Genomic DNA, 14,994 nt, shown 5'->3' with positions numbered 1-14,994 from the left:
ACTACACTACACTACACTACACTATATTACATTACACTACACTACACTACACTACACTACAATACACTACAGGGCACTACACTACACTACACTACACTACACTACACTACACTACACTACACTATATTACATTACACTACACTACACTACACTACACTACAATACACTACAGGGCACTACACTACACTACACTACACTACACTACAGGGCACTACGCTACACTACACTACACTACACTACACTACACTACACTACACTACACTACACTACATTACATTACATTACACTACACTACACTACATTACATCACATTACATTACATTACATTACATTATGTTACATTGCATTTGGCTGACGTTGTTTAACCAAGGCGACTTACAACATGGTTAAAAACATTTTTAAAAGCAATTCTAACAACAATTCTAGGAAAATGTAAAAGATAGAGTGCAGTTAGAGTGAAGGAAATATCCTGCCTTCTCCTCCTCCTCACCCACATTAAACTACACTACACTACACTACACTATACTGTATCACATGATCACATTACATGATATATGATGGAAAGTGTAAACAATAGAGTGCAGTAAGAGTGGAATATCCTGCCTTCTCCTCCACCACATTACATTACACTACACTGTATGTATCATATATGATGTCAAATATCCTGCCTTCTCCTCCTCCACATTACATTACACTACACTGTATGTATTATATATGATGTCAAATATCCTGCCTTCTCCTCCTCCACATTACACTACACTACACTACACTACACTACACTGTATCACATGATCACATTACATGATATATGATGTAAAGTGTAAACAATAGAGTGCAGTAAGAGTGCAATATCCTGCCTTCTCCTCCTCCTCCACATTACATTACACTACACTACACTACACTGTGTGATATCACATCACATTATATATGATGGAAAGTGTAAACAATATCCTGCCTTCTCCTCGTCCTCATTCCATTACACTACACTGTGTGATATCACATCACATTATATATGATGGAAAGTGTGAACAATATCCTGCCTTCTCCTCGTCCTCCTCCTCCACGTCCCCTCTCCTCGCCTGCGCTGCTCCTCCCACCGCCAGGGGCTCCCCAGGGGCCTCGTCCAGCGAGGAGCACCCAGAGAAGTGCACCTCCTCTGGGCTCAGCCGCTTATAGGACACCATCAGGCCTGGAGGAGAGAGGAGAGGGGAGGAGGGGGGGGGGAGGAGAGGAGGGGGGGGGGAGGGGGGGTAGAGAAGAGAGGGGGAAGGGAGAGGGGAGAGGGGGGGAAGAGAGGAGAGGAGGAGGGGGGGGAGGAGGAGAGAGGGGAGAGGAGGGGAGAGAATAGGAGGAGAGGAGGTGAGGAGAGGAGAGGAGAATAGGATGAGAGGAGAGGAGGAGAAGTGAGGAGAGGAGAGGAGGAGAGGAGAGGAGGGGGGAGAGGAGAGGAGGGGAGGGGGAGAGGGGGAGAGGAGAGGAGAGGAGAGTGGACAATACAAAACATGCATCATAAGTAAATGTGACTTGACTTGCTCAAACACACACAATACTCCAATACTCACACACACACAATATACTCCAATACTCACACACACACAATACTCCCTCATTCCGACCTCAAGTTTCTGGAGAACTTTCATCTTAAAACTTCCCAAGAAACTGATCATCAATCAGCCTATGGAACCAGTTCTGTGGTTACCCTGCAACAACTCAATCTCAACTTAACGTTGACGAGGTCACGGACTTGTCTCAACTGTGTACCATTTTGTTTACCGGAGTGTGTGTGTGTACAGTGTGTGAGTGTGAGTGTGAGTGTGAGTGTGAGTGTGAGTGTGAGTGTGAGTGTGAGTGTGAGTGTGAGTGTGTGAGTGTGTGTGAGTGTGTGAGTGTGTGTCCTACACTAACTTGTATTGCTAACAGCGGTAGCTCCTTTGTCTGAGTAGAGAGGAAAGGCCACTGGAATGCGCTTGTCTTCTCGTGTGTGTGTGTGTGTGTGTGTGTGTGTGTGTGTGTGTGTGTGTGTGTGTGTGTGTGTGTGTGTGTGTGTGTAGAGAGGAAAGGCCACTGGAATGTGCTTGTCTTCTCGTGTGTGTGTGTGTGTGTGTGTGTGTGTGTGTGTGTGTGTGTGTGTGTGTGTGTGTAGAGAGGAAAGGCCACTGGAATGTGCTTGTCTTCTCGTGTTTGTGTCTCTACTTTCTTAGGTCACACGTCTGCTGACTCACACCATTTATTTAGCGGAACCCGAAACAAGTGAATCTCATATCTCCACTACACCACGGGGACATGGCTCAACGTACGACGCCTGCCGCGCACGCGCACGCACACACACACACACACACACACACACACACACACACACACACACACACACACACACACACACACACACACACACACACACACACACACACACACACACTTTGTCTGTCACACTTTCTCTCTCTAAGTCAATTCAAAGGGCGCTTTATCAGCATGGCTGTTCAGTAGGCTACAGTGTTGCCAATGCGTGTTACAAATAACAATATCATAAAGGAAATAAAACAGTAATACATTATACTATGTATAAACATGTAAGCACAAAATAAACAGAAGTGGAAATAATAAGTGTGTGTGTGTGTGTGTGTGTGTGTGTGTGTGTGTGTGTGTGTGTGCGCATGCAGGAACATATGTTTTTTGTGCATCTCTCTCTCTCTCTGACCAGACTGGCTGAACCCTGGACTAAGCCCTGGGCTGAGATATGACACGTTTCGCAATAACTGCGCAGAAGACAGCTTTCCCTGATGGCCACAACAACAACACGGAGCACCGACGGTCTAGCAACATTCAGGACAACGGCCACTCTTATCAGATCTGACGGAATGTGTGAGAACGAGATTAAGTAATGTTAGTCACGCCGGTAACTTCTGTCTGTTCTGGAGACAAATCTAACCGTCGATGTCACGGCCGTAGGCTATGTGATCGCCGTTGCGCAGATCCTGGGGTCGTGCTTATCACCGATCTCCCTACGTCAGTCCGAATGGCTGGTGAAGGTAGCCCCTACCTGTGTATAATCGATACGACTCCAAGCTGATACGTCCAAAACTCACACTTTCCCCACAATAACCCTTTAAATATAGAGACCTTTGTTGTACTCGTCTACCCAAGTAGGTGGTGTTACATTACGAAAAAATACTAACTTATTCTGACGGAGCAACAATGCAGCGTTTAGCGTTAGGGTACGTGCAGAAGAATGCTGATAACGTTTTAACGCCGACAAAAAACATATGCAATGCATTCGGACACGGCGATACTTACCGTCCGCAAAATGACACTAATTCTGCCTGAGAAATATCACTGAAAAACAAGCTACATTCCTTCGCATGAGAGACTCCCCAGACGAGTAGCAAGTGAATGTTTGCCCTTTCCAACAAGTTCTGTTATTCCACTCTTCTTCTGTGGTACCGTTCTCGTGTCAAGCATATCCAGCTTCACCTCTACGCCTCACTGCTGCCATCTACTGGAGTGGGGGGTCTGTTACGAAATTACTCAGATAAGCTACTCCACTAATTTATTTGTCTGCTTTACAGCAGTATCCAAACTGGCCGGTAGGGGGAGACAAATTCCACAGAATAATACATGGGGATCATTCCTCAGGATGTCTCTTTCATTTGCGCAATCACCTGGCAGCTAGGTCTAGCTTCAGTGCAGTGCAGCCAGGATGGGGGTGCAGCCATTACTGTAACACAGACACCACCACGACCACCACGACGACCACCACCACGACCACCAATAACAACAACAACAACAACAACAACAACAACCACAACATGCATCAACAACACATTGGCATTTTATCAAGATGTTACTCTGACTATTATGTTAACTGGCTGGGTTGAGTCAACCAAAGCCATAGTTGCCATGTATAAACATTTCACTTCGTTGTGCTTTACATTTCACTACTAGGCTGTGTTCTGTGTAATTGTATAAACATTTCACTAGGTTGTGTTTTGTGCAATTGTATTTCACTATTAGCTGTGCTTTGTGTAATTGTAGAAACATTTCACTACAAGCTGTGTTTTGTGTAATTGTATAAACATTTCACTACATGAAGCTTTGCCTAGCCTTATTGTGACCACCGCTGCTCTTTTTCCTTTCTTTTTCTGAGAAGTGATTCCTGCAAATGTGGTCTCGCATCCAATGTCCAGCTCAAAATCTATCTGTGGAATTTGTTCCTTCTCTTTCCGCAGAATGGCTGTATTGTGGAGGACGGCGCATGCAACAATTACGCATACCCGTTCGGACAAACTCATCAATGTATCCAATCACATAATATGATACCCATATAAAAGTAAACAGCAAGGATAAATTCTGTGCCATTTGGGGACACTTAAAGCATATAATGGTGACCTGCGAATGGGTGAAACCCTCGTGGGTTTGTGGTCTGGAAAGCGGATGAAGTCGCGCACCAACCGCTCCAGCGCAAGACAAACTTTACGCACTGGTCGGCAGGGGGTAGCTTTCCCAATATGCTCAGCAGCATCTCACACACTACACTACAGAAAACTTCCCATCGCAATAAACGGAGAGCTATGCAAATAGTTTGCAGTGAATTGAAGCAGATTCCATGATTGGTAACCGTAACATTGGCAATGTTATTTATTTTAATATACTAAAGATTCACGTGAAAAACGATATCGCTCCAGCAAAAAGTAATCGTGAGATAAGATGTCGAGCCGTGGTTTTATCAATCTCTCTTGGTGGATTGCACGAATTATTTGCGCTCAGATGTCAACAGGCCTCTCATCAAAAGGGAATGCCATTGCGAACGCGAGAAAGCTGCGGTAGGCTAAACACGGGTTTCAATAGCCAATCCTGAGGAAAACCGGGTTATCTTCCAAACTTAACCTGCGCAAAACCTGCTCCGAATAGGTTTGATTGATTCAGAGCATATGTTTCCGTGTTCATTTTGGAACGGAACACCTAGGATTAGGCCTACCGCAAACCCTTGTTTAATTTACCCGATTTTGTAAAAAAAAAAGAGTGGAATACCCCACTGGGTGCACGACATTTCGTGGGCATGTATCCCCTCAAGGATAGCATGGAACTATTTATAGACTCTAGGCTTTGCTGTAACTGTAGCCTCCTCTAACATGATGACCGTCCCAGAAATGTAACGTCAGGGGTTCGGGGAGCTCGGGGATGCCAACTTTTTGGTATTGGGTCTCTTCTTTAGATCTTATTTTCAGAGCCCTGCTGCTTATTTTTCCTCACGTGACCTGGCAACATGTCGATAAAGGCGCCTCAAAAACATACGGGTGAGTGTGACAGCATTGTAAGGGGTTGAACCAGTGCTTCAACGCAATGGGTTTCATAGCAACACAGTGACAGGCAGTATCCCACTGGAATAAAATAGTTTGTCTCTCGGGGTCGACACGACGGGCTGAGAAGCCTAAACAAAATTGAATGAGATGCATTATACACAGAATTATAAGAATAGCCTAATATGAACACCTGTCCCTAAAAACGACAGAAACTAGCTGTTTAAAATGCTAGTTGACTAGTTTTGTTTACTCAGACGGACGGACTCATGCTTATAGCCTTCTCCCCTCTGAATGGCACAATGACACGCCCACCCCGGTTCGCAGGAAAATCCAACTATTTTCTGGTTCAACTTCCGAACCAAGGTGCCGTGTTCCGAGCCGGTTGTTGTCGAAACGCTCCGCACAGTTCAAATGTTGGTTCGCGAACGGGAACAGAGCCGGTTTCTCTGTCGGTGGGAAAAGGATATATATAGCACAGGGCTACTCAACTAGGCAGGCTGTCAGGGTGCGCTCATAAATTCAATCTGACACTCTGTCTGAAAATAGAATAACGCACGGTTGAAACGTTTGAGTGTTGCCTACTACTAGAGAGGGTTAAGAAGTAGTAATCAAGGATCTTTGCTACTCCCCAGTCAGCACACCCATGTGGGTTGGGTATGGGCTCCCCCAGGTGGGTATCCCAGGTGGGCCCCAGCTAATTTTGACTGCAGTTTCCATGGTGCCCCAGTTGGGCTAGTCCAGATGGGCTACAGGTGGCCTATAGGGTATATGGCAAGGTACATGGTCAACCCAGGTGTCATCTAGGGCCCACAGGGGTCCACCCATATGGGTTAATGGTGGGGCTCAGCTAGGTATGACCCATATGGGTTAATGGTGGGGCTCAGCTAGGTATGACCCATATGGGTTAATGGTGGGGCTCAACTAGGTATGACCCATATGGGTTAACGATGGGGCTCAGCTACATATTACCTTGTATTTTTAAGGGTTACAATGATTATTTATTTGGGCTACTAAATTTGTTTGTTTGGGTTACCTTATTTTACAGTAAACCCTTATTTACTCTAGCTACTAAACAGGGAATCCCCATTCCTCTGTTGCATATTGTTGCGTTGAGGCGACATAGCTATTTTACACTTTTACAAAATAAATATTCAATGAAAACATTCAACAGATTGAAACTGAATCAGAACTTACCCAAAATTGTGAGAAAAAAAAATCATTCCATGGAAATCCTAAGGATAATGTTACTTTTTCAAAGTTTTGTGGAGCTGAAAAAACATGCCTGTCGCATGTGAGTGCAGATGAGGAAAAGAGATACCTGTACAGTACCTATAGATCTCATCACTGCTGATGTAAACGTGTGCTTATACTCCAGCAGACGCAGGTGATCAGTACCGATAGATCTCATCACTGCTGATGTAAACGTGTGCTTATACTCCAGCAGACTCAGCTGATCAGTACCTATAGATCTCATCACTGCTGATGTAAACGTGTGCTTATACTCCAGCAGACTCAGCTGATCAGTACCTATAGATCTCATCACTGCTGATGTAAACGTGTGCTTATACTCCAGCAGACTCAGCTGATCAGTACCTATAGATCTCATCACTGCTGATGTAAACGTGTGCTTATACTCCAGCAGACTCAGCTGATCAGTACCTATAGATCTCATCACTGCTGATGTAAACGTGTGCTTATACTCCAGCAGACTCAGCTGATCAGTACTTATAGATCTCATCACTGCTGATGTAAACGTGTGCTTATACTCCAGCAGACTCAGCTGATCAGTACCTATAGATCTCATCACTGCTGATGTAAACGTGTGCTTATACTCCAGCAGACTCAGCTGATCAGTACCTATAGATCTCATCACTGCTGATGTAAACGTGTGCTTATGTGTCTCTCCAGCAGACTCAGCTGATCAGTACCTATAGATCTCATCACTGCTGATGTAAACGTGTGCTTATGTGTCTCTCCAGCAGACTCAGCTGATCAGTACCTATAGATCTCATCACTGCTGATGTAAACGTGTGCTTATGCTCCAGCAGACTCAGCTGATCAGTACCTATAGATCTCATCACTGCTGATGTAAACGTGTGCTTATACTCCAGCAGAGTCAGCTGATCAGTACCTATAGATCTCATCACTGCTGATGTAAACGTGTGCTTATACTCCAGCAGACTCAGCTGATCAGTACCTATAGATCTCATCACTGCTGATGTAAACGTGTGCTTATACTCCAGCAGAGTCAGCTGATCAGTACCTATAGATCTCATCACTGCTGATGTAAACGTGTGCTTATACTCCAGCAGAGTCAGCTGATCAGTACCTATAGATCTCATCACTGCTGATGTAAACGTGTGCTTATACTCCAGCAGACTCAGCTGATCAGTACCTATAGATCTCATCACTGCTGATGTAAACGTGTGCTTATACTCCAGCAGACTCAGCTGATCAGTACCTATAGATCTCATCACTGCTGATGTAAACGTGTGCTTATACTCCAGCAGACTCAGCTGATCAGTACCTATAGATCTCATCACTGCTGATGTAAACGTGTGCTTATACTCCAGCAGACGCAGGTGATCAGTACCGATAGATCTCATCACTGCTGATGTAAACGTGTGCTTATACTCCAGCAGACTCAGCTGATCAGTACCTATAGATCTCATCACTGCTGATGTAAACGTGTGCTTATACTCCAGCAGACTCAGCTGATCAGTACCTATAGATCTCATCACTGCTGATGTAAACGTGTGCTTATGTGTCCCTCCAGCAGACTCAGCTGATCAGTACCTATAGATCTCATCACTGCTGATGTAAACGTGTGCTTATACTCCAGCAGACTCAGCTGATCAGTACCTATAGATCTCATCACTGCTGATGTAAACGTGTGCTTATACTCCAGCAGACGCAGGTGATCAGTACCGATAGATCTCATCACTGCTGATGTAAACGTGTGCTTATACTCCAGCAGACTCAGCTGATCAGTACCTATAGATCTCATCACTGCTGATGTAAACGTGTGCTTATGTGTCTCTCCAGCAGACTCAGCTGATCAGTACCTGGAGATCAGCGCTCTCAGCAGACCTCTGCACCTGGGCACTCTGTACGACGCCCGCAATGACCAACTCATACTAGGTACGCAGCGCCGGCATTATACTGTATGTCTTTAAGTCTTTAAATCCACGTGTACACACCACAGACATTACAGGTCAGTCTTTAAGTCTTTAAATCCACGTGTACACACCACAGACATTACAGGTCAGTCTTTAAGTCTTTAAATCCATGTGTACACACCACAGACATTACAGGTCAGTCTTTAAATCCACACGTCTGCTCATTATAGGTCAGTCTTTAAATCCACATTTCTTTTACATTTTTCTGAAGAATTTCAGAAATTATATGTAGTGGCCAACTGACCAACTCCAGGTACACACAGCAGGCGTTACAGACCAGTTTATAATCCACATTTAATTTCACACTTTGTATGCACAGCAGGTATTATAGACCAGTTTATAATCCCCATTTAATCTCACACCAGGTGCACACAGCAGGTGTTTTAGGCCAGTTTATAATCCACATTTAAACTCACACCAGGTACACACAGCAGGTGTTATAGACCAGTTTATAATCCACATTTAATCTCATACCAGGTACACACAGCAGGCGTTATAGACCAGTTTATAATCCACATTTCAACTCACACTACGTATGCACAGCAGGTATTATAGACCAGTTTATAATCCACATTTAATCTCACACCAGGTACACACAGCAGGCGTTATAGACCAGTTTATAATCCACATTTCAACTCACACTACGTATGCATAGCAGGTATTATAGACCAGTTTATAATCCACATTTAATCTCACACCAGGTACACACAGCAGGCGTTATAGACCAGTTTATAATCCACATTTCAACTCACACTACGTATGCACAGCAGGTATTATAGACCAGTTTATAATCCACATTTAATCTCACACCAGGTACACACAGCAGGCGTTATAGACCAGTTTATAATCCACATTTCAACTCACACTACGTATGCACAGCAGGTATTATAGACCAGTTTATAATCCACATTTAATCTCACACCAGGTACACACAGCAGGCGTTATAGGCCAGTTTATAATCCACATTTCAACTCACACTACGTATGCACAGCAGGTATTATAGACCAGTTTATAATCCACATTTCAACTCACACCAGGTGCACACAGCAGGCGTTATAGACCAGTTTATAATCCACATTTAAACTCACACCAGGTACACACAGCAGGCGTTATATACCAGTTTATAATCCACATTCGTGCCAGTTACTGTATCAGTGCCAATGTTGGCCATGCCAATTACTGTACTCACTAATTCATTTCAGGAATGAGACTCTGGAGAGGTGAGGACATCAAAAGCAAAACGAGCATCAAACCAAAGCCTGATACCAGTTCTGTGGTGTCCGTGTCCCAGACGCTCAGTGAGAAGACCAGTCTGTTAGACGTGAGCGCCTCGGTGAAGGCCAGCCTCTACAGTGGGCTGGTGGAGCTCGGAGGCTCTGCCAAATACCTGAAGAAGAAGACCTCCTCCGCTCGCCAGTGCAGCGTCACCCTTAAATACCACGTGACCACCGAGTTTAAAGAGCTCCTGATATCTGAGCTCGGGACTCCAAAGCCGGAGGTTTTGGACACGGCAGATGCCACTCATGTGGTGGTGGGAGTGCTCTACGGGGCTCACGCACTCATGGAGTTTAAAGACACAGCCGGCGATGCTTCCAGCAAGCAGGAAATCCTGGGGAACCTGAAGGCAATGATCGACAGGATACCGAAATGTAACATCAGCGTTGATGGAAGGTTACAGTTGGACGATAAAGACAGGGAGAAGGTGAAGAACATGAGCTGTGAGTTCTATGGTGACGTTCATCTGAACGACCTTCCATCTACGTACGAGGAGGCTGTGAAGGTGTACAAGAAGCTGCCCAGCCTGCTGGGAAAGAAAGGAGAGAACACCGTGCCTGTGAAGGTCTCCTTATATCCACTGAGCATGTTTGGTAATACAGAGTCCAAGCTGAAGAACATGATCTCAGTCAAGCTGGTTGCAGACATAGAGAAGGTGATGGATGCTTTCCACCAGGCTGAGATAAGAACTAGTGACTTGCTGGAGAGGAGCAGAGAGATCAAGACTGAAGACATCGTGCAAAAACTGGAGCGGTTCCGAAGCAGCCTGAGGATTTTCACTGTTAATTTCCTGCGGAAAATGGGAGACCTGATCCCAGCCATCAGAGGAGGCAACATGGAGGAAAATGCCCTGGGAGACCTTATGAAGTTCCAGGATGCATCTGGCTTCAGTGGGAAGGATATGAAGCTGTGGCTGGATGGAAAAGAGACTGAGATCAATGTTGTCACAAAGAACATAACCAAACTGAAGTCTGAGATTAGACCTCCTGGCCCGGAGCTCGACTCTTTCCTGATGGACCCAGATGTGACTGATGTTTTCGTATTCAGCTTCACCTCTCTGAGTTATGAAGAACCGTACCTGGAGAAAATCTCACAGGCAGCTGAGAACTTCAAGAGTGGGTCCACCACCTTCAGCACACCTGAACGGAACCCAGGAAAGGAGGTGGATGCTCCCTGGTACAGGAGACCAGAAGTGAAGGAGGCCCTAGGTTCTGCACGTGAGGTCTTTAACAAAGCACCCCTCAAAGTCATCAGCTTCACCTCCGACACAAGATACCCAGGAGCATCCGTCCGGTGGTATCACAACGCGCACTTGAAAGATCCACACGTAACAACCATCCCAGTACATCTGCGTAAGTTGGTCTTACTCTTTAAAACATCTAATAGACAATTTACACCATTCAAAGAGCATTATGTGCAGTGCCCGTTCAAAACATGTTGTTCCTGCAGTGAATCCAATTACATGGTCACAGGTAGAAATTCGGTTGTTATGGAAACGTGACATCACACTTACACACTCTATTGGTCACAGGTGGGATAGGAATGATGAAATAGGAAGATGGACACACACTTACACACTCTATTACATGGTCACAGGTGGGATAGGAATGATGAAATAGGAAGATGGACACACACTTACACACTCTATTACATGGTCACAGGTGGGGTAGGAATGATGAAATAGGAAGATGGACACACACACACTTACACACTCTATTGGTCACAGGTGGGATAGGAATGATGAAATAGGAAGATGGACACACACTTACACACTCTATTACATGGTCGTAGGTGGGGTAGGAATGATGAAATAGGAAGATGGACACACACTTACACACTCTATTACATGGTCGCAGGTGGGATAGGAATGATAATAGGGAAATAGGAAGATGGAGAACTTCAGGATCCAATACACCAGATTTTATGTGTTGTTTTCATCGGACAGTGGCTATATTTGTGTGTGTGTATGTGTCATTCCATTGTGACATGTTTTGTCTGCTGTGTGTGTGTTGTGTGTGCAGATACTCGTGAGTTCACACTGGACCCCAACACAGTGAGCAGATATCTCCGTCTGTCTGAGGGGAACAGGAAGGTGACACATGCGGGGGAGAAGCAGCCGTATCCTGACCACCCTGACAGATTTACGGGCAACTTCTTTGCTGGATTGATCACCTGCCCCCAGGTGCTGAGCAGAGAGCCTCTGCCTGGACGCTGCTACTGGGAGTGGGAGTGGAGTGGGAGGGGCGTGTATGTGGGCGTGGCCTATACGAGCATGGGCAGAAGGGAATTCATTGGCTACTCTGCCAAGGCCTGGTGTCTGTACTGTTGCAGTGACGAATACGAAGCCTACCACAATTCCAATAGGACTGTCCCACCTGTCACCCCCGCAGACTCCAGGAGAGTAGGAGTGTATGTGGACCGTGAGGTCGGCACTCTGTCCTTCTACAGGGTCTCCTCTGATACTCTCACACACCTGCACACCTTCACCACCACATTCACTAGTGAGCCCCTACATGCAGCATTTTATGTTTATCCTGACTCATCCGTGTCTCTGATCTAGATCACATGATACACACACACACACACACACACACACACACAAATCGCAACATCAACAGGACATGATCTATTACAGTTACAGTACTGTTAACACACTAATAGTGCTGCCGCTAGTGACTCATTTTCGAATTAATAATCTTTCCACTAATTTTTCAATTAGGTGACTAATCTAAACGACTATTTCTTTTCTTAATCAATTAGTTGACTAATCTAAACGACTTTTTCTTTTCTTAATCAATTAGTTGACTAATCTAAACGACTATTTCTTTTCTTGATCAATTAGTTGACTAATCTAAACGACTATTTCTTTTCTTAATCAAGTGTTTGTTATTTTGTCGTGTCCATTTTCTTTTGTACTCAACTGTAGGGCCAAAACATGACATATAGCCATAGATATGGATATGCTCATCAATATCAGCCTACTTTTGTTAGAAGCTCATTAAGGCCTATGTAGCCTTTTAACATTGTAAGCACAGGCCTACATATAGCATTTCCATTAGGCTATAGTACTGTAGTTGACATTATGGGCGTCATTCACCATACTTTACTCAGATGTATCCCCTTACTTAACTACATGCTTGTGGTAAGTGTATTCTGTGTTGTGAGTTAGTTAGGCTACTATCTGAGATGCGTTCCGCACGACACGTCAATTTATTTCGTTCTGTGATAAAGACGGCTTCTCTTTAATGACGTGCACCTTGATTGTTGATATCACGGGCGGCATCAAGTTCGTTTCAATGGTTTTATTTATTAATGAATAAACAACACACCGTTGCATTGTATGCGTGAGACACTCTTTTCACTTTATTTATTGCAATTTCCACAATAGCATATTAGTCAGAGTCTGGACTAACCTACTAGCTCAGCTTCCCCCGCTTAGCTCTGACTAATGAATCGTGCTGAAAGCAGGCAGGCACGCACGCTATGCTGCTGGTGTTTAAAACATTATTGCCAACAAGTTACCGTCTAAATAACACATCAAGTCTAAGTAGCCTGTGGAACATCCAAAGACAGTCTTTGTGCTTCTCAACAGAATTAATAACATTACAGCCGTTAGAGACGGGACACCAAACATAAATAGGGGGTCAATGGCAAAACGACTCGTCTGAATTCATGATGTGTCCTATGTGTACATTGAGTTAAAGATGCATACCAACCAACTTGATAAGAATTAGTGCTGAATTCATGATGTATCCTATGTGTACAAATTAAAGATGCATACCAACCAACTTGGTAAGATTTAGTGCTGAATTAAAGATGCATTTGATCTGTTTTTGTTAACATTTTCTTTTCTTTTTATCCAACATGGGTAACACTTTACGGTGAGGGTACATGAATAAGCATGAATAACACATCAACTAAAGCATTAGCTACGTCATCATGATTTATGATTGCTTAAGCACAATCATAGAATAGAATAGAATAGAATAGAATAGAATAGAATAGAATAGAATAGAATAGAATAGAATAAAATAGAATAGAATACTGTAGAATGGAATGGGATAGAATAGAATAAAAAAGAATGGAATAAAAGAGAATAGGTCTTTAATGTCATTGTCACAACAGCACCCACACCATGTTACTGTGTCTTTAAGTGACTGGTATCAATGCTGACGGATGGACTTCTAGAGCTCTCTAGTTATCTAAGCTGTAAAACCTTTTACGACGGCTTGTTACAGGAACACAACGTTCACTCTGAACAACACAGGTGAAACACACCTAAGGAGGCTCAAATGATCACAAGGTAAGTGTGCTTACTTGTTTAATTTATATAGGAATGTATGTTTTATGGAGTGTGTAGATACTTACTTTTTTCTGTAGTTGTATGATGTTATAAAGAGCAAGAGTCTAAACTGTAACGCCAAAGTAAGATATTTTCAAAAGATCGCAGGCTAACCAGGAAGAAGCTCTCAGTCAGGAATCGTGATATCAGAGTAAGATATGACTGTAAGGCTGGCCAACAGCACGGGCTCTGACTAACATTCTCCTAAATACAGAACACAAATGTGTTAGCGTCAATATGGAGATCTGTGGCTTAGAAATGAAAACATCTTTAATCCGTCTATACTGATTTCTTGTGTACAGAGATCTGTGGTTTAGGACTGAACAGATCTTTACTCTGTCTATACTGATTTATTGTGTACAGAGATCTGTGGTTTAGGACTGAACAGATCTTTAATCTGTCTATACTGATTTCTTGCGTCTTGCGTATGCCACGACAGGGACAACAAGGCCACACTCCCTCTCCGGACAATTGCATTACCGTGTCCCACCAATAGTGTCTATTTATTTGCTAATGTACATACTGTATTTATTCTTATCCATATAGTTTACTGCCCTTATTCTATTCTCACTGCTCTGTATTTAGAGTGTACAGTATACCCTGTTCCACCCATAGTGTCTATTTATTTGCTAATGCACATACTTTATTCTTATACATACAGTAGCCTTACTGCACTTATTCTATTCTCACTGCTCTGTATTTTTATTTGTATTGCTTACTGCCCTTCATTCTTGAGTGTTGTGCTTGAGAGCAAAGATTAACGGGAGTCAAACTCCTTGTTTGTTTACGCAAACCTGGCCATTTAAGCTGGGTCTGATTCTGATCATACTGAAGAACTATCTAATCTGTCTGATGTCAATTTGAATGAACAATATGTGAATGAAGAAATATGCGGTAA

At 43.8% G+C, this 14,994-nt stretch overlaps 2 protein-coding genes across 5 annotated transcripts in view; one reads left to right on the top strand and one right to left on the bottom strand.

Moving 5' to 3' along the window:
- Nucleotides 1–3,452, bottom strand: part of gaa2 (alpha glucosidase 2) — a 23,406-nt gene extending 19,954 nt beyond the window's left edge. For all 4 annotated transcript variants that reach the window (XM_062537211.1, XM_062537220.1, XM_062537227.1 and 1 more), the window contains exons 1-2: nt 3,295–3,452; nt 1,041–1,189 (exon numbers count right to left, since the gene is read on the bottom strand). In XM_062537211.1, coding sequence (XP_062393195.1) covers nt 1,041–1,184 — 144 coding nt within the window. In that variant the 5' untranslated portion in view covers nt 1,185–1,189; nt 3,295–3,452. The remainder of the gene's footprint in view (nt 1–1,040; nt 1,190–3,294) is intronic.
- Nucleotides 3,453–5,263: 1,811 nt separating this feature from the next.
- Nucleotides 5,264–12,347, top strand: LOC134076510 (stonustoxin subunit beta-like). The gene is made up of 4 exons (XM_062531642.1): nt 5,264–5,294; nt 8,346–8,441; nt 9,682–11,106; nt 11,776–12,347. The coding sequence occupies exons 1-4, from the start codon at nt 5,264–5,266 to the stop codon at nt 12,312–12,314; spliced, it is 2,091 nt and encodes a 696-aa protein (XP_062387626.1). The 3' UTR covers nt 12,315–12,347.
- Nucleotides 12,348–14,994: the final 2,647 nt, after the last annotated feature.

The sequence above is a fragment of the Sardina pilchardus genome, chromosome 1, assembly GCF_963854185.1.
Source record: "Sardina pilchardus chromosome 1, fSarPil1.1, whole genome shotgun sequence".
Classification (NCBI taxonomy): Eukaryota; Metazoa; Chordata; class Actinopteri; order Clupeiformes; family Clupeidae; genus Sardina; species Sardina pilchardus.
This window is presented reverse-complemented; position numbering and strand designations above follow the sequence as displayed.